Here is a 10,768-nt window from a genome sequence, read left to right on the forward strand (position 1 = left end):
ACAACATCTATTTTTTAAAAAAAAAAAAAAAAAAAAAATACTAGGTAGGTAAGTATACCGATCCCATTTGTCCACAAAATTTCCCCTCGAAATCTCAAAAAGCAAACAAGACGTACACGAATTTTGTGGCACCCTTCTTGAATCCCGCAACAGTCTAGCAGCAGGTGTGATCTAATTTAGTATTCTCCAAACATCATGTTAACCTCTCAATGGACCCACTCAGCCTACTGAAAACACGATACTGCTAATTTCCCAGACAACCCCTCATAGAGCCACAGCCAGTCCTCTTCATAGAGCCTTTCTCCCTCCTCAGAACCCTTCATAGATCCCTTTACCCTTCATAGAGCCACAGCCAGTCCTCTTCATAGAGCCTTCCTCCCTCCTCAGAACCTCTTTCATATCCAATCAGAACTTAGGTTACTATACCTAGCTATTTTGTTTTTCAATTGGACATACCTGCGGGTGAAGGATTATCAACAAAGGCTATGGGTCCTGTAGAATGTTCTGAAATGGTAACAGAAATGGTAAGAAATTCCATTAAAAATCCATCTCGGTTTTATACAAGGGGATTATAGGGTGGCCAATAAGAGACACATTCAAAAACACTGAAGGTATGTACCTCGTTACTTGTTACCTAATAGTATGTGAATTGTCACCTCATTTTACCACAGTAAATAGTAATTCAATTCCAATTAAACCATACCTAAGTACCTATTCATGTTGAACATTTTGTTTATATTTGTGCACAGGGCATCATTCTCATTCTCAAGTAACGACAACTACAGTCTTCCTTCATCTGATTGGATCCTAGACAACACCAGCCCTCTATTCAATGTTAAATCTGTTCTGACAAGTGACCAAATTATTTATGATACACCTTCACTATTCCAGTCTACCGAGAGTCTTGATAACAATTTTTCTAATGTTTGGACGGAAAAAGAAAGAACCTTGCTAGAGAGAGGATTGGTAAGATTATCATTGTTTTTCACTATGAACTGCAGAATATTCAAATCCTGGCTCATAAAAAATGGTGGTCCAAAAATCTCTTCATGTGAAATTCATTAACCTTTGGATGTGATAGGAAATTAAAAAAAGAAAAAGAATAATGTCTGTAGCAGATTAAAAACAATTTTCATTGCTAGTATTGAATGAACTTGACAATTTTGACTTGGGAAAATTGCATTGATGAACTATGTTAATTACAAATTTATTCACAGGATGTGTTTGGCAAGAGCTATGTCTGCCTATCTCAATACATTGGAACCAAGAATCCATCCCAAGTGAAGAATTATCTGAAGAGCTATCCACTCGATTCCTTAGCCTCCGTGTCCAGTACCAACTCTCTCAACTGTCTGGACATAGCCACTGAAGATGCAGTACACAATGACACAGTAGAGGTAGTTATTTCAAGTGATACAGCACCAGAGCCTGAACTACCATCAAATTATTCTCTATCTTCACTGAGTGAGGAGGAGTCACTTGACTCTGACTCATACATGGGAAGTACAACTAGCACAGCTTCAGAGTCAGAAAGGTGTGTGTCTGTTTTATTTGGTACCTAGCTTTTATCATTAGTGATTTTTTGAAAATGTAGTTTCATTATGAAGAACACATGAAAGCTAGAAATTTGCCTCCATTCAATAGGCAACTTCATTAAATAGGTATATGGTGGGGAGGAACAGCTCATTTTTAAAAATCTGCAAAAGAAATGTAGGTAGGAAAAATAAATAATCCTGTGTCTTAAATATTCCAGTAATTAAGGCACTGCTCTAATTGTTAATAGAGAGAATAGAGACAAAAAAAGGGGCTATTGTGAAAACTCCTTTTTGTGTTTAACCTAACCCTATAATACTGGTCACTGCTCATTTGTGCCAGTTCCTTTGGTAGCAATCTTCACACCACTGACATGACTTGTGACTTCTGCACAAGTACTGTTTGTTACTTTCAACATAGTATGTGAATTGTCACCTCATTTTACCACAGCAAATGGTAATTCAATTCCAATTAAACCATACCTAAGTACCTATTCATGTTGAACATTTTGTTTATATTTGTGCACAGGGCATCATTCTGTAATTAAGGGTTATTAGATTAGTTTATTACTGTTTTCTGAAGACTACCTACTTGATTCTTTTCCCAGACAAGTTGAGCCAGCAAGAAAATCAAGTCCCCAAACAAAGAAACTCTATGTGAAGAGGAAACCAAAACTAGTGATTGTAGATGAAGACTCAGACAATGAAATAGACCGAAGAAAACAACCGGTCAGAAAGAAACCCAAATTAGTCTCATCAGATAGTGAAAATTTGACCAAAAACCATATAAAAAGAAAAATAAAACAAACTCAATCAGATGACATGGGTAACCATTGTACAGTAAATCACTCAGAACCTATAGTACAACAAGAAGAAGAGACAGATGATGTGGATTATGACAATACAAACATTATTTTCAAAGAAAGGAAACTGTCCAAGTATCATTTAATGGTGAAATCAGGGGACCGAGTGCTGCCCTCTGGGGAACAGGTGGTGAGTATTGAGTTGATTAATTTCCACTTCTTTTACCCCTACATTAAAAAGTCACAATTTTTCAGAACAATAAGACTTCTTTTGTTACAGTCCCTCTACCGCCTTCTTCACCTTTTCCTGTTTATAGACTGGTTTTACAGTCAGCTGAGTCAGCTCTTTTTTGCCATTTGGTTTTGCCACACCTCTTTTTGTGCCTTGAAAAAAAAAAAAAAAAAAAAAAAAAAAAAATTTTTTTTCATATCCAATCAGAACTTAGGTTATTTTGGAACCCTATACCTAGCTATTTTGTTTTTCAATTGGACATACATACCTGCGGGTGAAGGATTATCAACAAAGGCAATGGGTCCTGTAGAATGTTCTGAAATGGTAACAGAAATGGTAAGAAGTTCAATTAAAAATCCAACTCGGTTTTATACAAGGGGATTATAGGGTGGCCAATAAGAGACACATTCAAAAACACTGAAGGTATGTACCTCGTTACTTGTTACCTACCTAAAGAGATGTGACGAGTATCTACTATCTAATTGACTTCGATAGGAAACTTAGTTGTCACACTTGTTTCCATTGTTTTTCTTGATTATTCCGAAGAACATTGTGTTATTTTCTTCTATTGTTTTTCCACCCTCATTCAATTATTTTCTGAAGCTGGTGTTCTCAAACAGAAAGGGTTTTTAAAACTTAGTTGTCATTGTCACACTTGTATCCATTGTTTTTCTTTTCTTGATTATTCCCAAGAACATTGTGTTATTTTCTTCTATTGTTTTTCCACCCTCATTCAATTATTTTCTGAAGCTGGTGTTCTCAAACAGAAAGGGTTTTTAATACCAGGCTTAAGTGTTTGTGAATTTCATTTGAATTAATTTGAAAAGTGTTTTGTTTTTAGGAAAATTGAATGTGAAAGCTCTCTTAAGTAATATAAAATGTCAATAGCTCTTTATGTGCTTTTTACTGTCGCTGAGTCTTTGTTTCTCTCGTAGCTATGACCTACATTACAACTTAAATCTTGTCCGTACTCTAACAGTTTGTTTTTGCATAAATCTTCGATATGACCACGTTTTACAGTCTTCTGCAAAGAAAAAGAACGAATTGGTTTATTCAAAAAAATAAAGAAAAACGCTTTTACAGCCCTAGAGAACTAATTAAAATGCAAAATGTAGATTAGAAAATTCAAAGTGCTGGAAAAAGGTAACCCATTGATTTTGAGCATTGAATAGATAATTATATTCGGTTAGAATCTAAATCGATTAAGCAAGTATTTCATTAGTCATACAATTGTGATGGTAGAACTTTTCAAAAGCTCGTGGGAAGCTCGAAATTCCACAAAACCTGAACTATGTATTGGCAAAAGTCGAAGCACATTTTTGTCTTCGTCTTTTATATATTCAGACTGAACAATTTCAAACTTTCTTCCGAGTGAATGCGTTTTCTATTCGATCGTTTATCCTTTTAGCTTTTAGAACAGAGACGGGAATTAATTTGTACAGGATGAATCATGAAGAAAAATATTCTCTTGTGGTTTTAAAAAGGTCGGCATACACATAAAACCACACCGAGCCCGCGTCGAGATACGATCGAGTGTTGGACGTGCTACGGCGAGAAAGAAAAGACATTTGCAGAGTCGTATCCAGGATTTTGCCGGGGGGGGTGGATGCTCTAAATTTTTGAAGTCTGGCCTACAGTACAGGATAAGTGAGTGGCTGGCCTAAGAAACACACGCAATAAAGATAAACTCAGCGACCCAATATAAGGGAATTTTCATCCTAAAGTCTCCCACAATCACCCAATATAAGAGAATTTTCATCCTAAAGTCTCCCATGCAATCACCCAATATAAGGGAATTTTCATCTTAAAGGCAACCTATCGGTCAAATGATTGCTGCTCAGCTCTTATTTTCTTCATTAGATGCTGGTGACTTCATGACTTTATTTTACTGCTTCGAACGTAGTTTTGAAGTCCACGTCTTGGACTTCGCCATTAATTTTCGGTTGCCATAAAAATTAGTTTTCGCTTTTCTTTTCTTCATTAGATGCTGGTGACTTCATGACTTCATTTTACTGCTTCGAACGTAGTTTTGAAGTCCACGTCTTGGACTTCGCCATTAATTTTCGGTTGCCATAAAAATTAGTTTTCGCTTTTTTATGGTGTAATAAAAATAAATTACTTAATTATAGTTATACCTATCAACTGTTCTTAAAGTTATATCGATCCCCCACAAAAACACAAATGTGAAGAAAAAGGCCAAGTTCCTATCCAAAAATATCGGCCTATAAAAGTGGTGAGATCAGAAAATTAAGGCCAAGCCTGCATTCACAGTTTTTCGTGTCTGCTGAAAATGCTGGATCTCAATTCCTTCTACCTTCTCTCAATTTCAACTTGGCAATGTTTTCTTTTTATTTCCATGTCATTTATCAATTCCATATTAGCTTGGATATGTTCCTTTAACTTTGAAAGTTACCTACCTCATTTCACTTACATATTATCTAGTTATGTACCTACTTTAAAGTTATGTATCAAATTAATTTCATGTCGACAGTCAGTGGAAACGTGGATGTCTTTCAAGATGACATTGGGAATTCAATCTAAACAACAACGTTCTTTTCTTGTCGTGTCAGCTGTTCCTTTAAAAGTCATCCTTGTTTTCTTCTTTTTCTTCATCTCTTCTTTTTCTGAAATTTTTTCTTCCTCTTTTTCTTTCTTTTCTTTTTCGCCCCTTCTCTACTTTCACATCGTTCCACTTTCTCTCCCATTTCAATTCTATCAGATTTTCTCCTGATGATTCTCATTTTTTTCTCCTCTCGAGTTTTCACATTTTGTTACCAAGATAGTCATCATCACTGATTTTTCTCTTTTCTATTTTTACCTCCTAGTTTCCGAGTAATACCCTTCTTGTTTGCGCTTTGAAATTTCTCCTTTCCCATCGTTAATTGTTAGCGTTTTTCCCTCTTTTCTTCCGTGTTTTGCTAGATGTTTTCCGTGTTGAAATGTTCTTTATTAAAACTGTTTTCTTTCTTATCTGTTTCGCTAACGTTGCCCGCATGTTTCTCGTCTGTTCTGTTTATAACTTGTGTACATAAATTGGCTCTTCTTCTACCTCCTCTTCCTCCTCTTCTTCTTGTTTTGCAATGTGACTGGGCTTTCATGAAAAGTGGGGCATTTTGAAGCACCATATAACACTAAACTTTATCTCTCTCTATCTATCTCTCACCCTCTCTTTCCCTCCATCTCCCTCTCCTTCCCTCTCTATCTCTCTCTTTCTCTCTCTCTGTCTCTCTCTCTTTCCCTCCCTCTCCATCTCTCCCTCTGCCTCCCTCCCTTTCTCTCTCTATCTATCTCTCATCCTCTTTCCGTCTCTTGACCTTTGCCTCGCAGTCCTCACACCCCTTCTTTTCCTCCTTAAAAAAGAGCAGAAATTCCTTTCGAATACCTACCCACTGAATCTACCCACTTACCCACCTGTGTAACCACCCACCCACCCACCTTCCGACCTACCCACCTTTGAATTCCAAGGTGCACACAACCACCATAAATCGTAAAAACCTTTTAACGAGATACTCACATACTACATCCCATTTTTAACACTAAATAGAGTTTTGAGCTTTTTTAATATAGGTACAAAGTATAGGTAATTGCCTTAAGCAGACTCCGAAATTGAAAAGGGCCACCTGTACCTACCTACTACCTATTTATAAATGAGTTTTTATCTTGAAAAAAAAAAGTCTTAAAAAACTTTTCGGTGGAGCAAAATTTGCATCACACCTCTTGAAGCTCCAGGGTGAGAATGAAAATTTAAATTTCATTGCCATATCAACACCTTTCCTATCCACCTACTCTGTCATTCTTATTGAATTATTTAGAGCGACTTTGACGACGAAAGCAAACCGAGAAGGAAAAGAAGGAGGAGGAGGAGGAGGAGAAGAAGGATGAGCGGATGACGAAGGAGGTGAAGAGGGAGAAGAGGTAGGAGAGGACGCTAAACGATAGAGCAAGGAGAATGAGAAAGAGGAGGAGGAGGAGTAGGAGAAAGAGGAAAAGGAATAGGAGGGGGAGATTAGAAGTAGGGGTAAGGGAAGGAGGAAAAGTAGAAGGAAGAGGAGGTAGAGAAGGCTAAACGAAGAAGAAGGAGGTGGCCCAGTTTTTATTTTCTTTTTCTCAACTGTTCTTTGTTTTTATTTGACAAGGACAGTACTACTACTTGTTGTTAGGGGGATGTGAAATCAAAACAAGAAGTCCGAAGGTTTTGTGAGAAATGTTCAACGGGCAAATCAACTTTACAAAAATAAATGTTTCTTTTTCCAGCTTTTTTATTTTCCTTATTCCCTTTTTCCTGGTCTGTCAGATCTGTGAGATTGAAAGGGTCATACTTTCTTTTTCTTCTAAGACTGCGCTCAAAGACCTATATAGGATTTGCTACATTATTATTTTGATATGTATTGCATATATTGGTTATATTAATTCTTAAATTCTTACGGAACAGACTCATTTTAAACCCCTTGTTGCCACTTTAAAACCCTCACCAGAGTTTATTAAGGGTCGCTTTTATATTTTCACCAAAGTTACCTATTAAATTCACAGTTTTTCGTGTCTGCTGAAAATGCTGGATCTCAATTCCTTCTACGTACCTTCTCTCAATTTCAACTTGGCAGTGTTTTCTTTTTATTTCCATGTTAATAATAGGTAGGTATTTATTAATGTGAAAAGGAAAAACATTGCCTAATCATTTATCAATTCCTTATAACTTGGATATGTTCCTTTAACTTTGAAAGTTGCATACCTCATTTCACTTACATATTATTATCTAGTTATGTACTTTAAAGTTATGTATCAAATTAATTTCATATCGACAGTCAGTGGAAACGTGGATGTCTTTCAATATGACATTGGGAATTCAATCTAAACAACAACGTTCTTTTCTTGTCGTGTCAGCTGTTCCTTTAAAAGTCATTTTTGTTTTCCTCTTTTTCTTCATCTCTTCTTTTTCTTAAAATTTTTCTTCCTCTTTTTCTTTCTTTTCTTTTTCGCCTCCTTCTCTACTTTCACATCGTTCCACTTTCTCTCCCTTTTCAATTCTATCAGATTTCTCCTGATGATTCTCATTTTTTTCTCTTCTCGAGTTTTCACATTTTGTTACCAAGATAGTCATCATCACTGATTTTTCTCTTTTCTATTTTTACCTCCTAGTTTCCGAGTAATACCCTTCTTGTTTGCGCTTTGAAATTTCCCTTTTCCCATCGTTAATTGTTGGCGTTTTTCCCTCTTTTCTTCCATGGTTTGCTAGATGTTTTCCGTGTTGAAATGTTCTTTATTAAAACTGTTTTCTTTCTTATCTGTTTCGCCAACGTTGCCCGCATGTTTCTCGTCTGTTCTGTTTATAACTTGTGTACATAAATTGGCTCTTCTTCTACCTCCTCTTCCTCCTCTTCTTCTTGTTTTGCAATGTGACTGGGCTTTCATGAAAAGTGGGGCATTTTGAAGCACCATAATAACACTAAATACTTAGAGTTTTGAGCTTTTTCAATATACAAAGTATAGGTAATTGCCTTAAGAAGACTTCGAAATTGAAAAGGGCCACCTGTACCTACCTACTACCTATTTTTAAATGAGTTTTAATCTTGAAAAAAAAAAGTCTTAAAAAACTTTTCGGTGGAGCAAAATTTGCATCACACCTTTGGAAGCTCCAGGGTGAGAATGAAAATTTAAATTTCATTGCCATATCAACACCTTTCCTATCCACCTACTCTGTCATTCTTATTGAATTATTCAGAGCGACTTTGACGACGAAAGCAAACCGAGAAGGAAAAGAAGGAGGAGGAGAAGGATGAGCGGATGACGAAGGAGGTGAAGAGGGAGAAGAGGAGGAGGAAGAGGAGGTGGAGAAGGGGCAGGAGAGGAGGCTAAACGATAGAGCAAGGAGAATGAGAAAGAGGAGGAGGAGTAGGAGAAAGAGGAAAAGGAATAGGAGGGGGAGATTAGAAGTAGGGGTAGGGGAAGGAGGAAAAGTAGAAGGAAGAGGAGGTAGAGAAGGCTAAACGAAGAAGAAGGAGGTGGCGCAGTTTTTATTTTCTTTTTCTCAAATGTTCTTTGTTTTTATTTGACAAGGACAGTACTACTTGTTGTTAGGGGGATGTGAAATCAAAACAAGAAGTCCGAAGGTTTTGTGAGAAATGTTCAACGAGCAAATCAACTTTACAAAAATAAATGTTTCTTTTTCCAGCTTTTTTATTTTCCTTATTTCCTTTTTCCTGGTCTGTCAGATCTGTGAGATTGAAAGGGTCATACTTTCTTTTTCTTCTAAGACTGCGCTCAAAGACCTATATAGGATTTGCTACATTATTATTTTGATATGTATTGCATAATATAATATATTGGTTATATTAATTCTTACGGAACAGAGTCATTTTAAACCCCTTGTTGCCACTTTAAAACCCTCACCAGAGTTTATTAAGGGTCGCTTTTATATTTTCACCAAAGTTACCTATTAACAATATCTAACTTTGTTATTAAGTTCTCAAGCAAGTTCTTTATTCCGAGCTATCAGGTTTTTTCAGAGGAAAGGTTGCCACGTTTTCTTCATAAATTTTCATTTTAAATGAATATTTATGTATGCTGGAGAGAAGGTGCCAGCACTTTCAGAGAGCGGAAAGAGTTCCACCATAAATCAAATTGCATATTTGACTATACTCGTAGGTTCTTTCATTATTCTATTCCTTTGTTGATAAATTAAAATTTTAGCCTCAATGGAGCAGTTGCAAATGGGTACAAATCATAAATAAATGGTCGATTCCTATGTAAAAAGTTGGGAAAAATCCAAATCTGAGGTCAAAACTCCGAAAAAAATAACTGTAAAAGTAAGAAAATTCAATTTTTATTTTCCGTTCTAATGAAAGAGTTCAAATATGTGTGACGTCAGACTTTACGCAGTTGTTTTTTTCGTCCGTTAGGTAGCACCACTATGCAAGCGCGCTAGCGGAGGAGCAGAAAGAACTGCGCAGAAACGTATGCGCACAAACACATTAATGCGTTAAAATTGATTTATCTCGGGATCTAGAAGTCGTAGAAGAAAAAGAAAAATTCCGTTGGTCCTCATTTTTCCTGCTCTATGACTTTGAAACATCACCCAAGCGCGACTGATATTCTGAATCATCTCATACAAGGTTACTGAATTCTAGGTAGTCAACTACTGCAATATAAGTGAAGCCTAATGTTACAGATTTTTCCGCCATTCACGCTTTAGACTGTCTGTCAGAACTGGGTCTGGCAGACGGTCTGAGTAAGACTGGCTGGCATTAAGCCCGATTCCCACTATGGGTCTATAAAGTCAAGTCAAAAATACAGCGTTTACAATAGAAGGCATATGGTCGATCGACATCGCTAACAGCGCTTAAAACTTGTGCAAACTATAAACGATCGACTAATGTTTATGTACCACGACATGACTTACCTTTCAACAGGAACACCAGAGCAATGGTCACGCAAGTATAAATCCGCATGTCTGTCTAGTTGTTGCTTCAGTGATGACTAAAACCAGGAATGAAAAAGACCCGGAACCCAAAAAGATTTTCCTTATATACCGCCTGGCGAAAAAATCCACGCGAATTACCGTCCATAAATAATAGACATACAAATAAAATGGGGGTTTAAACGATTTTTTCAGAATTTCATTAGAATAGATGTAAAATAGAATAAATAGATGAAATATAGAATTTCATTTCCCAAAAAAATCCACGCGAATTACCGCCCATAAATAATAGACATACAAACAAAATGGGGGTTTAAACGATTTTTTCAGAATTTCATTAGAATAGATGTAAAATAGAATAAATAGATGAAATATAGAATTTCATTTCCCATAAATTGACTTGTCTGTTTGAACAGCTTTCTCTATTTTTCCCCCAACAACGGATTCGATTGGTATTTTGCAAAAGGTTTTCATTGCGGGGAGTTTTTTTCACCTATAATCTGTTCAAATGAGGAACATCTGTGTTCTAGAAAACAACCGGAGACGCTTTGAGCAATGGAGGAGTTGCAATTGGGAAAATATTATTAATAAAAGGTCGATTCCTACGTAAAAAGTTGTGAAAAATCCAAATCTGAGGTCAGACGGATTCGATTGGTATTTTGCAGAAGGTTTTCACTGCGGGGAGTTTTTTCACCTATCTGTTCAAAATAATGAGGAACATCTGTGTTCTAGAAAACAATCGGAGACGCTTTGAGCAATTGATTATTCCATGGTTGTGATTACGCAC

At 36.4% G+C, this 10,768-nt stretch overlaps 2 protein-coding genes and 1 long non-coding RNA gene across 3 annotated transcripts in view; 1 reads left to right on the forward strand and 2 right to left on the reverse strand.

Annotated features, from left to right (window-relative positions):
• The window catches only part of LOC103513342 (alpha/beta-gliadin clone PW1215-like), a 7,326-nt gene extending 6,788 nt beyond the window's left edge, over positions 1 to 538 (reverse strand). Inside the window, exons 1-2 of the mRNA XM_017445783.1 lie at positions 457 to 538; positions 336 to 390 (exon numbers count right to left, since the gene is read on the reverse strand). Of these exons, the coding sequence (XP_017301272.1) occupies positions 336 to 390; positions 457 to 538 (137 nt within the window). The remainder of the gene's footprint in view (positions 1 to 335; positions 391 to 456) is intronic.
• Positions 539 to 679: 141 nt separating this feature from the next.
• Positions 680 to 2,805, forward strand: LOC103513343. Its single transcript, XM_026826570.1, has 4 exons — positions 680 to 966; positions 1,218 to 1,534; positions 2,141 to 2,717; positions 2,782 to 2,805. The coding sequence occupies exons 1-4, from the start codon at positions 718 to 720 to the stop codon at positions 2,803 to 2,805; spliced, it is 1,167 nt and encodes a 388-aa protein (XP_026682371.1). The 5' UTR covers positions 680 to 717.
• A 30-nt stretch (positions 2,806 to 2,835) lies between these two features.
• On the reverse strand, positions 2,836 to 10,082 carry LOC113469112. Its single transcript, XR_003392635.1, has 2 exons — positions 9,964 to 10,082; positions 2,836 to 2,883 (listed from the first exon to the last, which is right to left on the reverse strand). It is a non-coding gene; the product is annotated as an uncharacterized LOC113469112 (long non-coding RNA).
• Positions 10,083 to 10,768: the final 686 nt, after the last annotated feature.

Source organism: Diaphorina citri, unplaced genomic scaffold (assembly GCF_000475195.1).
Source record: "Diaphorina citri unplaced genomic scaffold, Diaci psyllid genome assembly version 1.1 scaffold960, whole genome shotgun sequence".
NCBI classification, from domain to species: Eukaryota; Metazoa; Arthropoda; class Insecta; order Hemiptera; family Psyllidae; genus Diaphorina; species Diaphorina citri.